This window comes from Chelon labrosus (genome assembly GCF_963514085.1).
Source record: "Chelon labrosus genome assembly, chromosome: 17".
Taxonomy (NCBI): Eukaryota; Metazoa; Chordata; class Actinopteri; order Mugiliformes; family Mugilidae; genus Chelon; species Chelon labrosus.
Window position 1 is genome coordinate 26,046,810 of NC_140350.1, and position 23,215 is coordinate 26,070,024.

At 45.3% G+C, this 23,215-nt stretch overlaps 4 protein-coding genes across 7 annotated transcripts in view; 2 read left to right on the top strand and 2 right to left on the bottom strand.

The window, feature by feature from the left end:
- The first annotated feature begins 1,070 nt into the window (after positions 1–1,070).
- taf9 (TAF9 RNA polymerase II, TATA box binding protein (TBP)-associated factor) lies at positions 1,071–3,558 on the top strand. The gene is made up of 7 exons (XM_084564135.1): positions 1,071–1,206; positions 1,698–1,779; positions 2,144–2,280; positions 2,428–2,562; positions 2,638–2,719; positions 2,786–2,896; positions 3,317–3,558. The coding sequence occupies exons 1-7, from the start codon at positions 1,171–1,173 to the stop codon at positions 3,469–3,471; spliced, it is 738 nt and encodes a 245-aa protein (XP_084420261.1). The 5' UTR covers positions 1,071–1,170; the 3' UTR covers positions 3,472–3,558.
- Positions 3,559–3,560: 2 nt separating this feature from the next.
- LOC311502013 (arrestin red cell) lies at positions 3,561–19,330 on the bottom strand. Of its 2 annotated transcripts, none has more exons than XM_084564123.1 (16): positions 19,082–19,330; positions 13,982–14,012; positions 13,203–13,263; positions 13,039–13,083; positions 12,492–12,589; positions 11,306–11,404; positions 9,355–9,414; positions 9,161–9,228; positions 8,723–8,858; positions 8,184–8,268; positions 8,018–8,090; positions 7,034–7,171; positions 6,864–6,947; positions 5,923–5,999; positions 5,781–5,835; positions 3,561–5,435 (listed from the first exon to the last, which is right to left on the bottom strand). In XM_084564123.1, exons 1-16 carry the CDS (start codon positions 19,102–19,104, stop codon positions 5,348–5,350), a joined length of 1,221 nt encoding a protein of 406 aa, XP_084420249.1. In that variant the 5' UTR covers positions 19,105–19,330; the 3' UTR covers positions 3,561–5,347. The 2 variants fall into 2 exon arrangements, with proteins under 2 accessions (XP_084420249.1, XP_084420248.1); XM_084564122.1 differs by having other exon boundaries at positions 3,561–5,438; positions 19,082–19,325.
- Positions 19,331–19,332: 2 nt separating this feature from the next.
- The window catches only part of LOC311502011 (neuronal acetylcholine receptor subunit alpha-10-like), a gene marked incomplete at its 5' end in the record, with an annotated part of 44,309 nt that continues 40,426 nt past the window's right edge, over positions 19,333–23,215 (top strand). The window contains one exon of the mRNA XM_084564120.1: positions 19,333–19,378. Within this exon, the coding sequence (XP_084420246.1) occupies positions 19,333–19,378 (46 nt within the window). The remainder of the gene's footprint in view (positions 19,379–23,215) is intronic.
- Positions 19,619–23,215, bottom strand: part of ap4m1 (adaptor related protein complex 4 subunit mu 1) — a 13,246-nt gene continuing 9,649 nt past the window's right edge. For all 3 annotated transcript variants that reach the window (XM_084564118.1, XM_084564117.1, XM_084564116.1), the window contains 2 exons: positions 21,662–21,779; positions 19,619–21,122 (listed from right to left, as the gene is read on the bottom strand). In XM_084564118.1, the coding sequence (XP_084420244.1) occupies positions 20,931–21,122; positions 21,662–21,779 (310 nt within the window). In that variant the 3' untranslated portion in view covers positions 19,619–20,930. The remainder of the gene's footprint in view (positions 21,123–21,661; positions 21,780–23,215) is intronic.

Consider the following 23,215-nt stretch of genomic DNA (forward strand, 5'->3'; position numbering starts at 1 on the left):
CCTCCTCATCCTCCTCCTCATCCTGCAGACCAGGATCATGGGGATGTTCACTCAGTCGTCAGAGTTAAACTCTTCCTCTAACATGGACTGAGGAGCAGAGTGTCAGTGGTCATAATGTTATGGCGGCTGTAAAGGTTAATCATTTGAAGCGGCTACAGCGGTGGAGCTGTTGTCGTTCTCATGGTTTTATGGCGTCAACGTGTCCATAAACTCTGCAGGTAAATACACAGCGCTGGGAAAACCACCTGATCCGCCATCTTGGCTCTGACCAAACTCAGCTTCACTCCCTCCACACCTCTATGGAAAGATAAGAGACTGTGACCTTTGACCTGTCACATGACCTCACCTTCATCTACACACCTCTACAGAGACAGATCTACAGAGGAGGAGGAGGAGGAGGAGGAAGAGGAGGAGGAGGAGGAGAGGACATTAAACAGATCAAAGGACCATCACTGTTGAGTTTTCCTGCAGCGCCCCCTGTAGACTCTATGTTGTATAAACTGAATTATCCACATCTACTGATTTAACATTGACGTGTGTTAAAATACTCAATATAAAATACACAATATAAAATACACAATATAAAATACTCAATATAAAATACTCAATATAAAATACACAATATAAAATACACAATATAAAATACTCAATATAAAATACACAATATAAAATACACAATATAAAATACACAATATAAAATACACAATATAAAATAGACACAGTCTGAAGCAGCAAAAACAACCTTTGACTCATGAATTAAACAGCGACTGAATAATATAAAAACAGAAGCAGGGTCACACATGAAAACATTAAATGATGTGTGATATCTGCTTCACAGAAGGAACAGTTCTGAGAGCTGTGGATGGAGAATAATATTATTTTATTATTAACAATTATTATTATTATTATTATTATTAATAACAAAATGAAGTTTTAAATGAAAGTGAATTATTATTATGTGCAGTACATATATTATCATGTTAATAGTAGATAAAATAAACATATTTAAAATCATAAAATCAAGATATTTTACAGGTTTTTAAATAACATTTGATCAACGTCCTGTAGTTCTCCCTCTCCGCCTGTAGGCGGCAGCACACACGGAAGTGTTTAGGAGCCTGAACCGTAGAAGAAGAAGGAGCCGCGCAGCCGCTACGGGGGGAAATTAAAATGTCTGCTCCTAAAACGATCCCGAAAGATGCTCAGGTAACGACAATAAATGACGGTTTTAAGATTTATTTCATATTCACCTACAGTTTGAGTTAATCCTGCTTCCGGGTTTGTTTAAACGCCTCCGCGGACAGGTAGCTTAGCAGCTTACCTAGCATTTAGCTTACCTAGCATTTAGCTTACCGTTCAAAACAATAAGAGCTTACATGTTAGCCTAGCCGTTAGCTTATTTCCGTTTGACAGTAAACAAGTAAATAATGTGAATATTTGATCAGAGTTAGTTTATATTTGACTTTAGTCTGGATTTATGATTTTCAACGGACATGTAGGAGAGAGAGGTTCAGTCTGAATGAATTAATCAGTTAATAAATCGGTTTGTTTTGATAATGAGTCGGTTAAACACCAGAGACAGGTTTTATTCTGTTAACATTAATTAATAGTAAATAACCCAGAGACAAACCTACAGATGACTGGATGAGCAGACGGCGCCATGTTTGTTGTGTTTGATGAAGACGACGTGTTTTCAGGTGATGATCCAGATCCTGAAGGACATGGGGATCACAGAGTACGAGCCCAGAGTCATCAACCAGATGCTGGAGTTCACCTACAGTGAGTCAAGCTACAGGAAGCACCTGGTCTCACCTGGTCCCACCTGGTCTCACCTGTCCATCCACCTGGTCTTAATATAAATGTGTCTCCACATGCGTCCCCAGCCAGCACTTGAGATCTGATCTCAGTTTGTGTGTCTGTAAATCAGCAGCGCCATCATGTGGTCACAGCTGCTGTCTCTAATGGATCTCTACCTACCGCTGGATCAGAACCATCAACAGCTGCTGGTTGCCTTGGAGACATGATCCAGATGTTGGGACAGGCTGTGACGTGTCTCTCTTGCTGAACGACCTGTTGAAGTGTAGTTTCCAACGATCAGAGAATCATGAACCGATTACTGACGTGACTCTTCTTCTGTCTCCAGGATACGTGACGACCATCATCGAGGACGCCAAGATCTACTCCACGCACGCCAAGAAGTCTAGCGTGGACGCCGATGATATCAAACTGGCGATCCAGTGCCGCATGGACCAGTCGTTCACGTCGCCGCCGCCTCGAGACGTAAGACTCTGTCCTCTCTATGAGGAGTCCATCAGGGATAGCATCAGGCTAGTGTAGCATTAGCCTCAGACTGTGGAGGAGCAAACATGAGCTCCAGCGTCGGTTGAATAGTTTAAACCTGTTAAATGTTGATGATTCTGTGTCCAGTTCCTGTTGGAAGTCGCCAGACAGAAGAACCAGACTCCTCTGCCCCTCATCAAACCGTACGCCGGCCCTCGACTCCCCCCGGACCGCTACTGTCTGACTGCCCCCAACTACCGACTGAAGTCTGTCCAGAAGAAGGTGGAGTCTCCTTCCTCTCCTGTCCTCCCTCTCACCTGAACCCTTCACCTCTAACTCAGGTGTGTTCTGCTGCAGGTGTCGTCGTCGGCCGGCAGGATCACGGTTCCTCGTCTCAGCGTCGGCGCCGTCTCCAGCAGACCCAGCACGCCGACGCTCGGTGAGTTCCTGTAGACCAGAACCCTGCCTCTGGAGATAAACCGGTTCTGACCCGTTTCCTCCACAGGAACTCCCTCCGTCCAGTCGGTCTCCACTAAAGTTGGAGCTCCGGTGTCGTTGACGGGTCAGAGGTTCACCGTTCAGATCCCGCCCTCCCAGACGGCCTCGGCCAAAACCAGTAAGAACCAGTTTATTATTTATCACTAACACTAACCTGGACAGATTCATAATCAGCTGTTAGCTGTTTCATTAGCCTAGCTAACATGTACCACCTAATGAAGGTAGCTGGATTGTTTAGGCTAATACAGCAGCTAACCGTAGCCTCATACAGATCACTACTCCATGGTTCTCAGATGACGTCTATGATCTGTCCATCATCACATTAAGCTCCGCCCCTCTGATTGGCCCAGCAGAACCAGATCCCAACAGACTTTCCTTCATTATGCCCGAGCATTTATTACTAGCACCTGATGCTAATAAATGCTAGCATTAGCCTATAAGCTAACATGAGCAGCTACATTGGTTGACTTGACGTTAGCAGCGAGGTTAGCCATTTAATTAGCTTAATTAACGAGGCTTCTCTCCTTTGTCCCGACAGCGACACCGTCCACGCCCGTCTCCAACGTCCTCATCAACCCGTCTCTGATTGGCTCCAAGAACATCCTCATCACCACCAACATGGTGTCGCAGAACTCGGCCGCAGAGTCTCTGAAGAGGAAGCACGAAGACGACGACGACTACGACGCCCTATGACGCCGCTCTGACCTTTGACCTTTCCGTGTGTTTGTCTGTTTTCTAGAAGCTTCAGAGTCAATAAAGTTAAATAAAGAGCGAGGCCGGCGTCCGTTAGTTCATTTTACCTTTAATAATAAAAAGAAAACTAAAATAAAAATCTCAAAATAAAAAATACATGGCGAAACAATAGACTCTCAGATGATTATGAGAATAATCATGGTCGCAGTGATGATACAGTAGAAGTAAGAAGTCACCAGAATAATAATAATAATTATTATAATAATTATAATTTGAAGAAGAAGAAGAAGAAGCATAATAATCAGACTCTGCTCTGGTGGCGCAGAAATCACTTCCTGTTTGGTACGGGGCGGGGGTGAGGTGGGGGGGAGGGGGGCGTGGCACTTGTCCAAATCTTTTCACACGAAGCTGAGTCGCCCCAAATATTCACGATGAAGAGGAGGAGGAGGAGGAGGAAGAGGAGGCCACAGCACTGCTCGCAGAAAGTCAGAAATAAAACATGCCAGAGGGACGGGTTTGACTTTTGTCCAATCAGAGGGCAGCACTTGAGTCACCTGACACGTGTGTGTGGAGTAAAAAATAAATTTTATCAAGCGACAAGTTTGACAACGACGAACAAGTTTTCTCTTTAAGAAAAAGAAGCAGCGACACCGAACGAAGAGAAAGAAACTGGAGCTTTAGACCTTCATCAGGAGGAGGAGGAGGAAGAGGAGGAGCAGGAGGAAGAGGAGGAGGAGGAGGAAGAAGAGCAGGAGGAAGAGGAGGAAGAAGAGCAGGAGCAGGAGCTGAAAGGAGACGCTGCTGCTGTTCAGATTATTTTGGCCGTCAACGTTGAGCTGTTCATTAATTCATTGGCAACGATTCAATATTAAAAATAAAAACAGTTTCAATAAATCACTAATAATAATAATAATTATCGTCTGCAGCTGAATTTATAATAAAAGAATAAAGTTAGAAATGTTTAAATACAGAGTTTAAAGTCAGTCGTTAGATTTAAAGAACATTTACTAAATAGTTGAATAACGTTTCTAGACGGTTTAGTTTGAGAATAAAATAAAAGACGTTTGACACTGAATTAAAAGGAAAGAGTTGGCGTTTAAAGGCACGACACGTTTCTTCATGAACAGCAGCAGAGTTTCCTCCAGCGTCAAACATCAACTCTGATTTTCTTCTTCTGTCATTAAATGTTGGAGCCGCTTCTTTTATTTCTTTAACGGTCCTCCAGTCAGCTGACGCTGCCTGTTTTATTTTGTTAAATAAAAGGACTTCCTGTCTGGATTCAGTTTGGTTTCAGTCACGGTTTGAAGCTTTAAAGTTTCCTTCGTTTCACTAAAAGACGACGAAGCTGCAGAAGTTTGACTCTATCGACGCTGGAAGGAGGAAGAGGAGGAAGATGAAGAAGAGGAGGAAGAGGAGGATGCTGGTGAAACGCCCGTTAAGACTCGTGTGAATGTTGGTTTCCTCTCGTTGCCGCGGCGATGACAGAAAGCATCTATAGTATTTTTCACTAGTCAACACACACACAGCTCCAAATATAGATTCTGTTTTGTACAAGATGGCCGTCGACATTCAGAGAAAGAAACAAGAAGAAGACGAAGCCCCGCCCACACCTGAACCCCCCTCCCCCCTCCCACACCTGTCCTGCAGCCAGTCGACGTTGGACAGGAGACGGATGGACGAAGCTAGAGAGGAAGAACACCACCTCCATGAACATCATCATCATCATCATCACCCTCCGCCGGGAATGTAGCGTGATGTGTGTGTGTGTGTGTGTGTGTGTGTGCGTGTGTGTGTGTGTGTTGTTGTGTGTGTGTGGGTGTGTGGGTGTGTGTGTGTGTGTGTGTGTTGTGGTTTCAGAGCGAGCGTGGGTCGTCTCCTAGCAGTCCTCGTCCTTGTCGTCCACCACACCTTTCAGTCGCAGGCGGGCGAAGTCCTCGAAGACAAAGTCGTCGTCCTGGGAGACGCTGCTGAGAGACGAGGACAGTGACGACATCAGCTGATTCATTCATTCATTCATTCACATGTGAGACGCTGCAGGAAGAAAACCATCAACCCAACGAGTGTAAACCACCGCCTGTAGAACCAGCGGACGCCATGACGGCTCCTCGAAGCATGTGGAGCCCCGCCCCCTGGTGGCTGGCTGCAGTACAGGTCATAAGTGTTTAAACCAGTTTAAACCTTTACTGAAGCAGCGACAGAAGGCTTTACATACGATTCAAACTGGATTAATGTGTTTAAACCAGACAGCTTTGATCCAGACCAGGTCCCGTTTTGAATCTAGATTCATCTGAATCACGTCAGATACTCACTTTGTGTCGAACTCTATCAAATTGGTGTCGATGGGCGGGTCCATCTCTGGCACAGCTGTAACACACACATTAGCATTAGCATTAGCATTAGCATGTCACGGCGTCTCTCGTCTCCAAGGAAACGATGGAAGCTGTGACTCACCTGACTGAGGGCGGGACGCCGGCGGCTCCACGGGTTTAGGATGCATCAGGATGAAGGGCAGCTCCACCGACACGTCTCTGAGGAAACAAGACGACGACCAATCAGGATCCAGACCAAACTCATGACTGACCTGGATCCTGTCCATGTTTACTGATCAAGACTTCATGCAAAATTAAAATGAAATTACAATAAATATCATCACGACTTATTAAACCGGTTTAAACCCACGTTGATCCAGTTTACATCTGGTTCTTAAACCAGTTCAAACCAGATAAAATGAGTCAAAGTGAGTTAAACAAAGATTCTTTTTAAATATTTTATAAATTGTATTTATAAATCATTTGTTTATTTTAAGTGACATTAAGTTTAATCCACTTTCAGTTAATTAACTTCTGTTTATATGGAATTTAAAAGGATTCAGTCTTTTTATTAAACTGTTTCTTCTTGTTTTGTAGAATCTGTTTATTCAGACAGAACGGTCTCTGACGACTCAGATTCATTCAGACTGAAGTGAATTAAAGTTTCTTTATTAAAACTGCTTCATTCCAGATTCAATGATTAGAACACGATTAAAACCAGGTTGTGTTTTACACATTTACCTCTCCAACACGCTTCGCAGCATCCTGCGGGGGGGGGGGGGGGCATAGAACGCCAAAAACACAGAGGGGGGAGGGAGTGAAATGAAAAGCAGGAGGCAACACGATCACAACAACCTGATGTGGAAGCAAACACGGTGAGGAGGAAGCAGGAAGCAGGAGCTGGGCTTTTATTTTGAAGGGCCACATTATTTAACCTGGTTCACGTCTGTTTGACTTTAAACTTTAAACTCTACAGACACGACAACCATGACATTTACAGGACGCCCTGAGGAAGAGGACAGGAAGTGATGTCAGCAGAGCAGGAAGTGTGTGTGTGTGTGTGTGTGTGTGTGTGTGCTGTACCCTCCACGTGAAACCACCAGCTTCACTTTGACTCTGTAGGACACCAGGATCCCCAGCACCTCCTTGTTGGTCACGTCCTTCACTCTGAAACACAGAACAGAGCGTCACGTGACCACACCCCCACACCTGTACACCAGGTGAGCCTGTGTGTGTGTGTGTGTGTGTGTTACATGGTGGATGAGGCCAGGTTGGTGTCTTCATGTTTGAGTTTCCCGTCCAGAGCGAGTCCTCTCTTCTCTCTGTTCTTGTCCAGTGTCGGGGTCAGAGTGTACACCTTACAGAAGGTGGAGCTGGACGACACCTGGTCACTGTGGAGACGACACGCTGCTGTCAATCAAAGCCTTCAGCTAAACCCCGCCCCCTTCAGTCAACATTTAATCAGAGATTTAAACAAAAAACTAATCAACCATAAAACCTGAAAGAGACAGAGTCACGTGTCTCAAATGGAAATAAAAACACGCTGCACTTCTACCAAGTTATGCAGAGTTAGTGACCGGCTACGCTGTCGAACTAGCTGGAGTTAGCCAGCTGGAGTTAGCTAGGTGGAGTTAGCCAGCTGGAGTTAGCTAGGTGGAGTTAGCCAGCTGGAGTTAGCTAGCCAGCTGGAGTTAGCTAGGTGGAGTTAGCTAGGTGGAGTTAGCTAGCTAGCTGGAGTTAGCTAGGTGGAGTTAAACTGGTTTCATCCTGTTAACGTTATAACCTGTGAGTAATAAATGAACCTGGTCTCTCTCTAATGACCAGCAGGGGGCGGCTTTGAGAGTCATAACTAACCTTCTGATTGGTCCGCTGAGCACCAATCATTACTGCGTTTGTGTTGCTGGGTTAGCCATCCATGTTTGTTAGCATTGGAACAGAGGTAGAATGGAGGTGGGATGGCTAAAGTTAGCAACCATGCTAATGCTAGTCAGCACTGCTAAACTTGTCCACTGTTTTTTAAGAAATGCTTTTACGACTTTTAATGCTAACTAGGTTTTCAGCGTGTTACCGTCTAAGCTAGCAGCAGGGACATAGGGAGGCGGGGCTTGATAAAGGGTAGGAGCCTTCTGATTGGTGGTTAGCAGACCAATCAGAAGGACAACAAAGGAAGGCAACTCATTAAACAGTTTCCTGATGAGTTTTAAAACTGATCTGAGACATAAACAGATTAAACTTACTCTGCCTCCAGCTGAGCCACGGGACATTTATACTGGGCAGTACTGAAGAGGCAGATATCTGCATACTGACGCACTGCAGAGACAGGACATCATCATCATCATCATCATCATTATTTATGATTATTATTATTTAAAGTCAGCATTCAGAGTCAGGTCACAGACGTACCAGAGATCTTGACTCTCTTCACGGTCTTGGTGGAGTTGTTGGTGACGTGGACGTTGACGCTGATGGGCTCCCCGTGGTAATACAGCTGCACCAGTGCATCATGGGAGAAAGAGGACATCTCTGATTACCTGTGCTTTAATTTAAAATACACGACCAACGTGGTCCTAAGGCTCAGCTGATGTTTAAAGAATGGATCACTGTCAATACCAGAGAGACACCAGCAGTCGTTAGAGGTTTAGTCCTGATCAGCTAACAATCAGGACGTTAATGAAGGTGACTTTAAACCGAAGGTGAAGCTGTTCTCCAGAACAGATGCTAATGTCAATGCTACTAGGCATGCTAATTAGCAACCATTAGCAGATCAATAATTAAACCAGACTCAACTCTAAAAGAAAACATGAATTAATCTGAACTCTGTGATCAATAATGTTAAAGATTAAAGATTTAATTTTCATTCACACATTCCATCTCCAGAGATGTTGGAGGTTGGATGTCATAATGTTTGTAGCAGCTGTTCCCGTGAAGGCGTGTCCATGTACCTCTTTGTCCAGAGAGGCCTCCAGGTGCAGGGATCTGTCCGACATCAGGAAGCTTCTGGTGGTCTCCACCATGGGCTGAGGACCAGGCTTCTCTGGAGCGTACTGGACCTTCCTGATCACCAGACGCACCGAGTTCCTGCAACAACACCATGCTACAGATTCACCTGGATACGACGGGACAAGCTAACGGAGCGGCAACAACACTGACTAAATCACAGAAGAAGAGAAAGAAGAAGAACGGTTCCTAAAATTGAATCATCTGTCCACTGGAGCTGGAGTTTATTCTGTTGGTTGGTGGTCAGAGCGCGAGTCTAGAGCAGACGCTAATGGAGATGCTAATGGTGACGCTAAAGGGATTTCCTGTTGAAATCATAATTACGCTGGAGTAAACGTTCTGATAATCTAACTGATAAATTCACTGACTGAGGCTGAACTCACCTCTTGTGAATCTTCTCCTCTATTGACTTGGCACAGAAAGCTCTGATCTCAAAGTCGACACCGCAGGCCTGCAGAGAAGAGGAGGGAACACGGAGGAAGATGAATAAATCAAACAGCATGAATAAAACTCCACGTTAAAAGCTCCTTTCATAGTTTGAATCCGCTGTCACTGCAGCAGGAGGTGGTGGCGGTACCTTGCCGGTGTCCTCTGGGCCGGGCTGTAAAGTGACTGAACATGGGAGGTTCTGAGGAATCTGAGGAAAAATAAAAGAGAAATCACTCTGACACTGAACACAACATCAGACACAAAGAAATGTCACTGATGCTATACGTTAGCATGAACAATTAAAGGTTCACATTTCACCTGTCAATGTATGACCACTAGGGGGCACCAGCCTGAAAACCTGACAACACCGAAGAAGAACAAATCTGGGAGGCTAGGAAGCTAAGAGGAGCTACTGTTAGCTGGGAGGCTAAGAGGAGCTACTGTTAGCTGGGAGGCTAGGAGGAGCTACAGTTAGCTGGGAGGCTAAGAGGAGCTGCTGTTAGCTGGGAGGCTAAGAGGAGCTACTGTTAGCTGGGAGGCTAGGAGGAGCTACAGTTAGCTGGGAGGCTAAGAGGAGCTACAGTTAGCTGAGAGGATAGGAGGAGCTACTGTTAGCTGGGAGGATAGGAGGAGCTACTGTTAGCTGGGAGGATAGGAGGAGCTGCTGTTAGCTGGGAGGATAGGAGGAGCTACTGTTAGCTGAGAGGCTAGGAAGAGCTACTGTTAGCTGGGAGGCTGGGAGGAGCTACTGTTAGCTGGAGCTACTGTTAGCTGAGAGGCTAGGAGGAGCTACTGTTAGCTGGGGGGATAGGAGGAGCTACTGTTAGCTGAGAGGCTAGGAGGAGCTACTGTTAGCTGGGATGCTAGGAGGAGCTGCTGTTAGCTGGAGCTACTGTTAGCTGAGGGGCTGGGAGGAGCTACTGTTAGCTGAGAGGCTAGGAGGAGCTACTGTTAGCTGGGAGGCTATGAGGAGCTACTGTTAGCTGGGAGGCTAAGAGGAGCTGCTGTTAGCTGAGAGGCTAGGAAGAGCTACTGTTAGCTGAGAGGCTAGGAGGAGCTACTATTAGCTGGGAGGCTAGGAGGAGCTACTGTTTCTAATTCTGATGAAGTGATATAAACTGTGGTCAGTCCAGAGACTGTTCAACCACCAAACAGGAAGTCAGCGCCCTTTTCCACCACAACTTTTCCAGGAAGAAGGAAAACAGCGTAACTAGAGCTCTGTTCACATTTTCAGCGCCTCTCAATGAGCAGGAAGTTCAGTTCTCAACGTCCTGAGTTCCTCAAAAGGTTCTTGACCTCATGGGGAAATCAGTGATGGTGGGAACGCCCTGAGTTTCTGCCTCAGTGTGTGAACACAGAGACCTATGTTTGTTTCTTCTTCCTCTGAGATCAAGTGTGATTTTAAAAAGACAACTACAAATCTGTTCACGTCCAGAGGAGACAAAGTCCTCAACCAGCCTTAAATATAAACCTTATGAACCAGAAGCGTTAGATCGTCTCACTGTGGTTTGGTTTGTGATTCTGTTTTCTGTTTCTTGAGAACATTTCATTTTGTATTCATCCCAAAATTATCTTACAACTACTTTTAAACCAAATGAATCACGTGAGACAATAATGAACCAATAAACTGACCCAGTGATTTATTGGTTAAAGAGCAGCAAAGTAAAGACATCGATTCCTAAAGTCACTATGTTGATTAAGCTAATTAAAAGGCTAACGCTATGTTTAGGCTAATTAAAAGGCTAATGCTATCTTGTTTAGGCTAATTAAAAGGCTAACGCTATGTTTAGGCTAATTAAAAGGCTAACGCTATCTTGTTTAGGCTAATTAAAAGGCTAACGCTATCTTGTTTAGGCTAATTAAAAGGCTAATGCTATCTTGTTTATGCTAATATTGCTGCTAACATTAACCTATTTCAGCCAACGTAGTTGCTAATGTTACCTTGTTAAGGCTAATGTCAGATTGTTTGTGCTAACTAAACTACTCACATTATCTTGTTATAGTTTTAGGCTAATGTTAGCGTGTTTTAGCATCAGTAGCTACTTAGCGTTGACCTAGAGGTCTCTGATTGGCTGGAGGACTGTTTCATGATAACTCACCGTGAAGTAGAAGGGGTGTGCATGTTGGCCGAGCTTCTTCAGCAGCCTCTCCTGCAGCCGGCTGTTGGGTTTACGTTCTTCAGGCACCGGAGGGAAGGCCTGAGACAGACGGACAAAACATTCGGTACAGACGACTTTTAAAACATAAACATCAAATATGACGTCAACACAGCTAAGTAACAGAGAAGGACAAAAAGATGCAAATGTTCTACAGTCTGTCTGTTGGGAACTGATTCTGCTCCAGCAAAGATGTGCTGGACCAATCAGATGGTGGGGGCGGGGCTTAATGTGGTGATGGACAGAAGAGTAACAGTAGTGATAACATCATCTGAATGAAGTTATTTATATGAGGCCAGCGATGCTTGTTTAGGCTAATGTAGTAGCTAACATTATGTTGATTAGCCTGATGAAATGGCTAACGTTAGCTGGTTTAGGCTAATGTAGTAGCTAACATTATGTTGATTAGCCTGATGAAATGGCTAACGTTAGCTTGTTTAGGCTAATGTAGTAGCTAACATTATGTTGATTAGCCTGATGAAATGGCTAACGTTAGCTGGTTTAGGCTAATGTAGTAGCTAACATTATGTTGATTAGCCTGATGAAATGCTAACGTTAGCTGGTTTAGGCTAATGTAGTAGCTAACATTATGTTGATTAGCCTGATGAAATGCTAACGTTAGCTGGTTTAGGCTAATGTAGTAGCTAACATTATGTTGATTAGCCTGATGAAATGCTAACGTTAGCTGGTTTAGGCTAATGTAGTAGCTAACATTATGTTGATCAGCCTGATGAAATGCTAACGTTAGCTGGTTTAGGCTAATGTAGTAGCTAACATTATGTTGATCAGCCTGATGAAATGCTAACGTTAGCTGGTTTAGGCTAATGTAATAGCTAACATTATGTTGATCAGCCTGATGAAATGCTAACGTTAGCTGGTTTAGGCTAATGTAGTAGCTAACATTATGTTGATCAGCCTGATGAAATGCTAACGTTAGCTGGTTTAGGCTAATGTAGTAGCTAACATTATGTTGATCAGCCTGATGAAATGCTAACGTTAGCTGGTTTAGGCTAATGTAGTAGCTAACATTATGTTGATTAGCCTGATGAAATGCTAACGTTAGCTGGTTTAGGCTAATGAAATGTTTAACAGAAGAACTTTAAAGAGCTTCAGTAGTTTCAGCTCTGACCTGGAAGGTGGAGATGTAGAGATCCTTCCGGAAAGACAGACCGAGCACATCCAGGTCTTCACGGCCGTAACGAAACGCACACGTCAGCGTGACGAAGACTATGAAGAGGAGGAGAAATACAAGTTAGCATAATCAGGCTAACATTAGCCATCTAGTTAGCCTAAACAAGATAATGTTCAGCCAAAAGAAAATTAGCGTCAGTCTGACGTCCAGGCTAACGTTTACTAGCCAGACGTGTTAGCTAACAACATGACGACACAAACAAAGTATTTCCTAGAAGTAGATGTGTGTGTTGACTATAAATGTGTGTGTCACAGAATAAATAAAGTGTGTCTGTGGTGTTATTGTGGAACTTTGTGTTTTATATGATTAAAAATAAAAAAGAGGAAGTTAGCGGGAGATGACGCAGAAGTTAAAACCAGACTCTTAGTTACTCAACTACAAAAGAAAATAAGCAAAGAGGAACGGCAGCGAGACGCTAACGAGTTAAATGAATGAAACCCAGAGCCTTGGTTCAGGTCTACGGGGAGACCGGGACGCGGCCTACCTTTCCTGTCCTTCAGATACTCGGGGTCGACCAGGATCACTCCATCTGTCAGCAGGAAGGAAGACCAACAGCTGAGTCACCACTAAACTAGTTCACTCCAGCGTTTCTACGCGTTTACACTTTAACTCAGAATCATCCAGACTGGATTTCATTCCTCCACTCACCCACTGGGTCCACGTGGTCCAGGTGATCCACAAAGTCTCTCTTCCCCAGGTAGACTGTGACCTGTGTGGACCAATCAGATCCTCCAGTTAGATACGTTATATTATTACCAGGGGCTCACAGATCAGCTGAGATGATATTTAAAAGGATTTTATGAATCTGAACTTTAAATGAAACTTGATCTTATTTAAACTCAGCCTGATGTTTTCATTCTTCAGTATTTTAATTATTTTAAGAATAATTTGGAAAACTTGATCAGTCACTAAACAAAGAGGTTCATTAACTGTACAAACCTGTAGTTTATTTATTTCCTATTTTATTTATTACCAAACACCGAAGCTGATGGACTGATTATTTCTTGGTATATTAACATTAAAGGTCCAAACGTACGTTATATTTAGACACTGACACGTCTTCACCAGAACACAAACACACGGTCTGCTCCTTTATCTATAGATGGGTGTAGTTCCTCACATTAGACCTGAGCTTTAAAAACAACTGTAACTTGAATATGTTCTGGTGTAAATAACTAAGAGTCAGAGTCGTCTCAGTAGATCAGCTCCATCTTTAATAAGAACCAGAGGAGTTTATCCGTCTGAGCTACGAGTTAAATCTGTTTATGATCTGATCAGACACAATGAAGACGTCTGGAGGCTTTTATTTCTAAATCCAGAAGCATTTGATATTTTTAGTGACAACGTAATCAATTATGTTTTTGTCATTTTATTTTATTTTGGTGTTTTTGTTTTTTATTTCAGACTAAATGAAGCAGCTCACTCACCTTACAGTTGGGACTGGACTTCTTAAAAACTCTGAGAGGTTTGGAAAGAAAGAAGAAGAAGAAGAAGAAGAAGAAGAAGAAGAAGAAGAAGAAGAAGAAGAAGAAGAAGACATGTTAGTGTTTGTGTGAATATAATCTGAGGAAGTGTCTCAGTTTCCTGCCGTGTTGAAATAAACCTGGTTTGACAGCGACCAGGGAAGTGGTTTATGTGACCGAGTTATTATGGGATGTCACTACAGAGCGTTAATGGAGTCATTTATCAGGAGGAAGAAGAACAAACATCTAAAACATCTTTCATCAGAACCCTGACACCAGCTGTTTAATTCAGTCTAAAACTGGTTTTATTTTTATTTTTAATGTTGACGTCTTGAACTAAACCTCTTCCTGGGTCTGGACCAATCCAGAGTCTGGTCTGACTCAGAGCTCGCTGTAGCAGATGCTAACGGTTAGCATGTCAGTGGTCATATATTTGTTTTAAAAGTGCTCCAGGTTTCCCATGATGCACTGGGGCCCAGCAGGACCTGCTGATGTTCTCAGCATCAACCCCTCCACCAACACACAAACAGGAAGCGACAACCGCGGCGGTTTCTCCTCCTCACGTCTCTGGTTTGAGGCCGAGGCGTTCAGGGGAGGCTCGGACATCTGAGCTCTGCTGGAGGAAGGTTTTATCTGCAGCTCCATGAAGAACCACACATGAATCTGCAGACGGTGACCGGTTTGAGTTCATCAGGAGAGAAAGAACCAGACCAGCAACGAGCCCAGATGAATCCAGGTCTTCAGATTAATGAGCATTTAGACAAACGTCCTAATTAATGAATCAGTCATCAGTTAGAGACTCAACCTCTAAACTGATCTAATCACTCTGACCTGAGCTGAGACCGTTCACTCATTCACAACAACTTCAGAAATGAACTCTTTCACTAATTAAAATGTGAAAATAAAAACAGAACCGACTTCAGCTGCTCACATGTTTGAAACGTTTAGAAGACGATGAATTTAATTTAAAAGTAAAATGAGTTGGGTTTTCCACACGGTCTGAACATGCAAAGTATCAGCTTTACATTTTACACAAGACAACAAAATGCAAACCAGCCTCAGCCTCAGACTCAGACCCAGATCCAGCCTCAGCCTCAGACTCAGACTCAGACCCAGATCCAGCCTCAGCCTCAGACCCAGATCCAGCCTCAGCCTCAGACCCAGACCCAGATCCAGCCTCAGCCTCAGCCTCAGACTCAGACTCAGACTCAGACTCAGACTCAGACCCAGATCCAGCCTCAGCCTCAGCCTCAGCCCCAGATCCAGCCTCAGACCCAGATCCAGATCCAGACTCAGACTCAGACTCAGACTCAGACTCAGACTCAGATCCAGATCCAGCCTCAGACTCAGACTCAGACTCAGACTCAGACCCAGATCCAGCCTCAGCCTCAGCCTCAGATCCAGATCCAGATCCAGATCCAGCCTCAGACTCAGACTCAGCCTCAGCCTCAGCCTCAGACTCAGACTCAGACTCAGACTCAGACTCAGACCCAGATCCAGCCTCAGCCTCAGATCCAGATCCAGATCCAGATCCAGATCCAGCCTCAGCCTCAGCCTCAGACCCAGACCCAGATCCTCCCACAGAGAAGAGCTACAGCTGCTTCTAGTTTTAGTCTGTCTTTATTCTGGACGTCCTGGTCGTCATCGTCATCATCATCATCATCATAATGTGATTAGATGTCATCATTAGCTACAGGACTGATGTCTTCCTCCAGCTGAACTTTAAATATAAACTTCTAATTAATCTCTTCACCACCATGAGAACACGGATCAATCAACATCTGTCGGTTATTAGAACCCAGAGCCTAGTGTACCTAATGAAGTGGCCAGGTGCAGATGTTTTAAATGATTTTGTGTTCTGTCTTTACTCTGGGACCGATCAGCTGATAATGGATCCAGTCTGGGATGTTTATCTGGGGCCGAGCTGCTGAGGGACGTCCCTCCTCACGTCAACACCTTTAAATGTTCCAGCTGCAGGGTTAGCGTTAGCTGCAGGGTTAGCGTCAGCTGCAGGGTTAGCGTCAGCTGCAGGGTTAGCGTTAGCTGCAGGGTTAGCGTTAGCAACGCACTGCAGGGACCACGACAAAACAAGACGTCAACCCGGAGCAGGAGCTTCATGTCTGGACACGTCGAGGTGGTTTCACATCAACACTTCATCATCTCTCCTCCATCATGTCAACAGATACCAGCTGATACCAGCTGATACCAGACCTCTGACCTCTGACCTCAGTAAAACATCAGGTAGTTCAATCAGCGAAAAGTGTCGACACCAACCAGTAGAAAACCAGACGTTACAGAACCAGTCTCCGCTGATCTTTTCCTGGTCGTTATTTTAGTTTCTCTCACCGTTTAAATTCAAACTGAATAAACTGGTTTTATCTTTGCTTCCTGTCAGCGTCGCTACGACGGTCAGAGCCACAGGAAACATGTCTTCCTCCAGGTCAAAGGTCAGCGCTCTGTCGTTCATTAGCCAGCCACACATGACTCATTTCTTCTTCACACCAGCACCAGTTAAAGGACCAACCCTACTTCCTCCTCAGCCGGAGCTCTTATTTTGGCGGTTTGGCCCGTCCTTCCTGTGTGACCTGGTGACATTTAGATGGCGTCTAAAGATAAAAGTTAAAGAGAGGACTGGCTCCAACACTGAACCATGAACCATCCTGAGAGGCTGAAACTTTAACAAGCTCGGCTCCAACGCTACGTCTCCTTCCACTCATCATCAGCTGAACCATGGAGGAACTATTTTCTCTCAACCTAACCACAGCTGTCAGGAAGGAAGCCGCAGCTCAGTCTTAGTCCAACACCGTTAGCTCATAGCTAACCGTCAGAGGTAGCTAATGTTATGGCTCAGTTATAGTTAGCTCGCTAACACACAAACACAAGCCTCTGCATCTATTGGACAATCCTCCAACCAATCAGAGCAGAGAATTATGTGACGTCTTATATGTGACGTCCATGTGCCTAAAATAGTAGGCGTGTTCGACTTGCAGATCTGACTTGACGTGATGCATGCTGGGTAGAACAAGTTCATTTTAACCAATCATATTCGAGGTCTATGAGCAGAACAACCCAGCATGCATCACGTCAAGTCAGATCTGCACAGATCTGCATGAAGTCGAACACGCCTAATAACAAGCTAATGTCTGCGGTTACGTTGGGACAAACCAGCTAACGTTAGCATAAACAAGCTAACATGAGCAACTATGTCGGGCGAGCTATGTTAGCATAGACAAGATAATGCTTCCATTTTATTAACATTAGCCTGAACAACAACTAGTTCTGGTTTGTGAACGAGGGAAATCTAGCGACACATCAAACAAGCTAGTTAGCGTTGAAGCTACAGCGCCCCCTACTGGACGAACTGTGAAACGCGTCATGATCCAGACTGAATGTTTATGACCACAGATCAGTTTGAGACGATGGAAACTTTCCTCCCTGGTTTTAATGAAACGCTCCAAATTACGTAAACGTTGTTATTTATTGTTCACCGTCTTCTAGTGACAGGTGTAGATCAGCAGGTCCATCCATCTCCACTGGTATGTAAACTCATCCAACCATCAGTTAATCACATTTAAAGGCAACAATAACAAACAGAGTTAGTTTGTTTTGGTTATTTTAAAAGAAGAAATATTAAATAAATGTCTAATATAATCCACATATTCAGCTTTGATCTAATGATTTACTTCCATGGATAATTCAGGACACTTTCAGAGCTCATGTTCAGCTCAGACGGTACATTTAATTAAAACCCTTTTCTCTGTGACGTGACCACATGACATAAGAGTTGAAGATAATATCTGTTAAAGAAGCTTTAAGTTTCTGCAGCAGTAAAGTGTTGAGATAAATGTGGAGCAGCTAAAAGAGAAGGTGTGAGGTCAGTGTGAACGTCTCTAGATGAACTGTTTGTGTTTCCACCTGTTTCCTGACAGGAAGTGGCTGGGCAGCAGAGTTAAGATCTGGGCCGCTCACAACAACCGCTGCAGAGGTTAAGAGTCCAGCAGCTCATCACCAAACATTACAAATATAATCAGTGTTTACTAAGAAGCAGCAACGAGCTGAGGAACAAAGAGGCTCTGTGTCAGATTAAAGCCGAGTCCGCTCTTTAACTCCGTTATCAACATTTAGACTCTACAATAAATAAAACAAATCAACCTGCAGCTGATTTACATGAACACTCTGGGAGGAACGGTTCTGACCCATTTAACAGAACCCGTCCCTGTGTTTTATCCCCTGACAGCTCGTTCCACACAGGAACCTTTAAAGACAACCAGCAGCTCATTAGCATCGTCCTGCGGTTTCCTCTCGCCCCGTTAGCCTGATTGAGGAGCAGCTAGCCCGCATAGCTCCCTGTACGTGCGCTCGCGCCACACTCCATTCGAAAATGTTTGATTTTAAGCCGTTATGCAGTCAACCGGAATTAACACGACTCTACGCGTTTAATGGATCATTAGAATGTGCTGATAAACTCGGCGCTGACATCGACCATCAATCCGAGCTATCATTCACCAAAGTGTTGAGTTTAAGTTCGGATTTCCAGGGGTCGATACCGCCCACTAACGTTAACGCTACGGCCGTGTTTTGTTGGAAAAGCACCGTGGGAATTCCTGTGTCCGCCGTTAAAACGTCCTGTTTAATAAAACAAATACAGCCGTAAGTGTTGGGAGTGTGTTTAATTAAACAGTCGGCTTTAACAGTTCGTCTGTCTTTCCGTTAGACTGGTGCTTTAGCGAAGAATTTAAATTTGACGGATCTCGAGCGGAGGCTGGTACACGGTCCTGTCCACCGGAGTCCTACCGCGACTAGCTAACCCCACCCTGCTGCGCTAACTTCGCCTCCAGCGAGAGAGGTCACCGTCCTGGGGGCTGAAGCCCGACCCGGGGGGGAGGCTCGGTCCTCTGCGGGTCTGCCGTTTACTAGTAAAACGGGTAAATCTCCGGTGCACGGGGCCAGGAAGACTCCCCCCTTCCCCGCCCGCCCGGGCCAGCAGCGCCGCTGCTAACGTTAGCGAAGTGCGTGAGAAGCGATGCTAACTAGCCGTTAGCCCGTGTAGCCTAGCCGTCCTACCTGGTGCCCGCCTTGTCCCCCATCTCCTCGGCAGGCGGACGGCAGGACGATCCCGACAAAATGAGGCCGGACTCGGAGGTGTCTGGTCTGCGGAGAGAAGGAGTGTTGTCGAGGCTGCTCCGTTCAGCCGTCCATCCAAGGCGGCGCTCAGATCACTAGTTAGTATGCTAATTTAATTTAGCGCCGCCTCGGTGCTCGGGCTTCCGCAAAGGCTGCTCTGTGTGTGTGTGTGGTACTGTGTGTGGTACTGTATGTGTGTGTGTGTGTGTGTGTGTGTGTGTGTGTGTGTGTGTGTGTGTGTGTGTGTGTGTGTGGTACTGTGTGTGTGTGTGTGTGGTACTGTGTGTGTGTGTGTGTGTGTGTGTGTGTTTGTGTCGTTGCTGCAGATCATGTTGCGCAACTCAGAGCAACCAGGAAACACTGAGCATCAGATGTTGGGAGACATCCTCCAGCCTCAGAGGATGTAGATAATTAAACACTTTCATTTTACTTCTTATTACACCACAATAAACTCAACACTTTCTAATGATGATAATTTGATGAGTTATTTATTAGTTCATCAGCTTTTTAATCACAACACATTCAAGGTTTAAATTAAACATAAAAACAATCTGGAGGACGCGTCCTGGTTCTTCTTTGTTGGTGTTGAAGGGTTTTCGTCCGTGTCAGCGCCATCATGTGGTCATTAGAGAATATTGTGACTGCTGCGTCATGACTTGGGGAGATGATCCATGTTTCTAACGACTCTCAACGTGTTTCTCATTCTCACAAATCTGCAGCAACTTCATGACATCATCACGTCAACATGGACCAAATGTTTCCAGCAACTTGTTGCCACCAAGGCTTCTGACAACGGAGACAACGAGGCCGACCGGGTGAAACCACAGTCTGTCGAACCAGCGGACGCCATGACGGCTCCTCAAAGAATGTGGAGCTCTCCCTGGTGACTGGCTACAGTATAGGTCACAAGCCACGCCCACATCACGTTAGTGGGCGGGACTAAAGCACATGACACTACAGAAACAGGGAGTGGCGTCATGTTGCCATGAGAAGGTGTAACTAAGCATCAGTCTGCAACTAAATGAATGGTTGTGAACTAACCGACCTCAAGCTAGCTAGCTACGTTAGCATTTAGCTAGCTACGTTAGCATTTAGCTCGCTACGTCAGCATTTACAAAGTGCGAATCCATGATGGAGCTGGATTTAAATGTTGTTAGTAACTGACGGAGGTAGAACAGAGAGCAGAGGTACCGGATCATCCAGAACCTGGATCCAGTTCTAGACTCAGTTTGACCAAGGACAGGAGGAAGAGACACGGCGGCCATCTTGGTTCTAGACACTATGGTTTAAACCAACATGGTGCAGTGGTCCTTTAAACTACAAGAGAACCCTCTTCTTTAGTTTGTTGTAGTTTGTTGAACCCTCCTCTCGTACAGTCGAGGTCTGACAGTGAACTGTTGCTGCTGCTTCTTTAAACCCGTGAACAAACTCCCGTCACATGTCCGACCTCTTTGCTCTCTCTCCTCCAGGATATTATTTTTGTGTGAGCGGCTGCAGACCTCGTCCTCAGCGGACGCTCAGAGGAAGCCATGTCGTTAAAGTGGACTTGTGAAAGGTCAAAGAGCAAAGGCTGCTCAGCGCTGATGCAGGCAGAGAGAGAAGTGAGCAAAGAGGATTTAACTGAATCAGCACAAACCAGAATCTTTTCACAGTGGATTTCTGCTTTCGGAGCTTCCTCTCTAAGCTGCTGATACACAGAGTTTGTTCCAAGGAATATTTGCAGCTGAGTCTTTAAATATCAAGGTCACACACAGAATATTAACGGGGCATTATTCAGAGAGGACCCATCTCAGATCCGGATGGTGTAGGAGTCGGAGTGGGTGACGTATCGGACCCAGCGCTGCGAGGGCCCCGGCTGAACGGGTGACAGGCGCAGGAAGCGGATCTGAAGCCCCGTGGCGGTGAACTTGGGCAGCTCGAAGCTCAGGCCGACCGGACCGACCTCCAGCATGGAGGCTGAGCTGAGGCCCGGGACGTCCAGCTGAAACATCACCACACAGTTCATCACTAGGAGGCTCCACCTGACACAACAGCTTTTAGCTTAGCACGTTAGCATTAGCTATCTATGCATTTGCTCACTGAAGCTAATGGGAACAGCTAGCATTGAAGCTAGCTCTGATGTTCAGAGCTCCACACATTCTGACTTTTCTGTGCGTTAAACGTGATTATTATAAAATACATGACAAAGAAGTTTCTTCTTCTGCTTTTACGTGAATCTAATAACCTCTGGTTCTCCTTTACTTCTCTTCCTGGTTTCATACATTAAAAGACCAAAGGTTAATTTACTTGTTTAGCTCTAAAACCAAACCTGAAACACCAGGAAGTTCACAAACCATATGTCAAACTAAAAAACATCAATAGATATTAATATAATCATCATTCTGACCCTGAACAGATTCAGTTTAGTTCATCTTTATAATCAGGAGTGATTACATGTCTGACCTGTTGGTGGTACTACATTTAAACCTGCTGCAGCTAGCATGCTAGCATGCTAACGTGCGTCTGTATGGAGGTTGTCACCTTGAAGAGAAGCGAGAGCTGAGTTCCTCCAGAGAAGCGAGGGATGTTCCAGACCACGGCCCGGCTCTGAGGCCTCAGCTCGGCGCTCTGGTCCGGACTGCTGAGCTCCTGGGACAAACTGAGCAACAACAACAACAACAGCAGGGTCAGTGTCGGCCATGTTGGATCCTGTAGCCTGGGATGAGTCCAACGTCCTCCACCTACAAATATATACAGGTCTCCAGCAAAGATCTGATCAGATCCAATCAGATCAGTGTGGGCGGGGCTTAATATGGTGATGGACAAAATAGTAACAGTTAAGTTAGCTTGTTTAGGCTAATTAAATGGCTAACATTAGCTTGTTTGGGCTAATGATATAACCTTGTAACTTAATGTAATGGGAGCTTGTGTTAGCTTCTAGATGCTAACAGCTGATGTTTCAACGTCAAACATTTTGAATTCAGGAATTTGTTCTGATGCTGAGATTAGATGATCATGTATCTGGAATGAAACTATTCACCAGGTCAGGATAGAGTCCTGATAGAGCCCTGATAGAGCCCTGATAGAGCCAGGATAGAGCCCTGATAGAGCCCTGATAGAGCCCTGATAGAGCCCTGATAGAGTCCTGACAGAGCCCTGACAGAGCCCTGACAGAGTCCTGATAGAGCCCTGACAGAGCCCTGATAGAGCCCTGATAGAGACAGGATAGAGCCCAGATAGAGTCCTGATAGAGACAGGATAGAGCCCTGATAGAGCCCTGATAGAGCCCTGATAGAGCCCTGATAGAGTCCTGATAGAGTCCTGACAGAGCCCTGACAGAGTCCTGATAGAGTCAGGATAGAGTCAGGATAGAGTCAGGATAGAGCCCTGATAGAGTCCTGATAGAGTCAGGATAGAGTCAGGATAGAGTCCTGATAGAGCCCTGATAGAGTCCAGATAGAGTCCAGATAGAGCCCTGACAGAGTCCTGACAGAGCCCTGATAGAGCCCTGACAGAGTCCTGATAGAGTCCTGATAGAGACAGGACAGAGCCCTGACAGAGCCCTGACAGAGTCCTGACAGAGTCATGACAGAGCCCTGACAGAGACAAGATAGAGCCCTGATAGAGTCCTGATAGAGTCCTGATAGAGTCAGGATAGAGCCCTGATAGAGTCCTGATAGAGCCCTGATAGAGCCCTGATAGAGTCCTGATAGAGTCAGGATAGAGCCCTGATAGAGTCCTGATAGAGTCAGGATAGAGCCCTGATAGAGTCCTGATAGAGCCCTGATAGAGTCAGGATAGAGCCCTGATAGAGCCCTGATAGAGTCCTGACAGAGCCCTGACAGAGCCCTGACAGAGCCCTGACAGAGTCCTGATAGAGTCCTGATAGAGCCCTGGTAGAGTCCTGATAGAGCCCTGATAGAGCCCTCATAGAGCCCTCATAGAGTCCTGATAGAGCCCTGATAGAGCCCTGACAGAGCCCTGACAGAGTCCTGATAGAGCCCTGGTAGAGTCCTGATAGAGCCCTGATAGAGCCCTGGTAGAGCCCTGATAGAGCCCTGACAGAGCTCTGATAGAGCCCTGATAGAGCCCTCA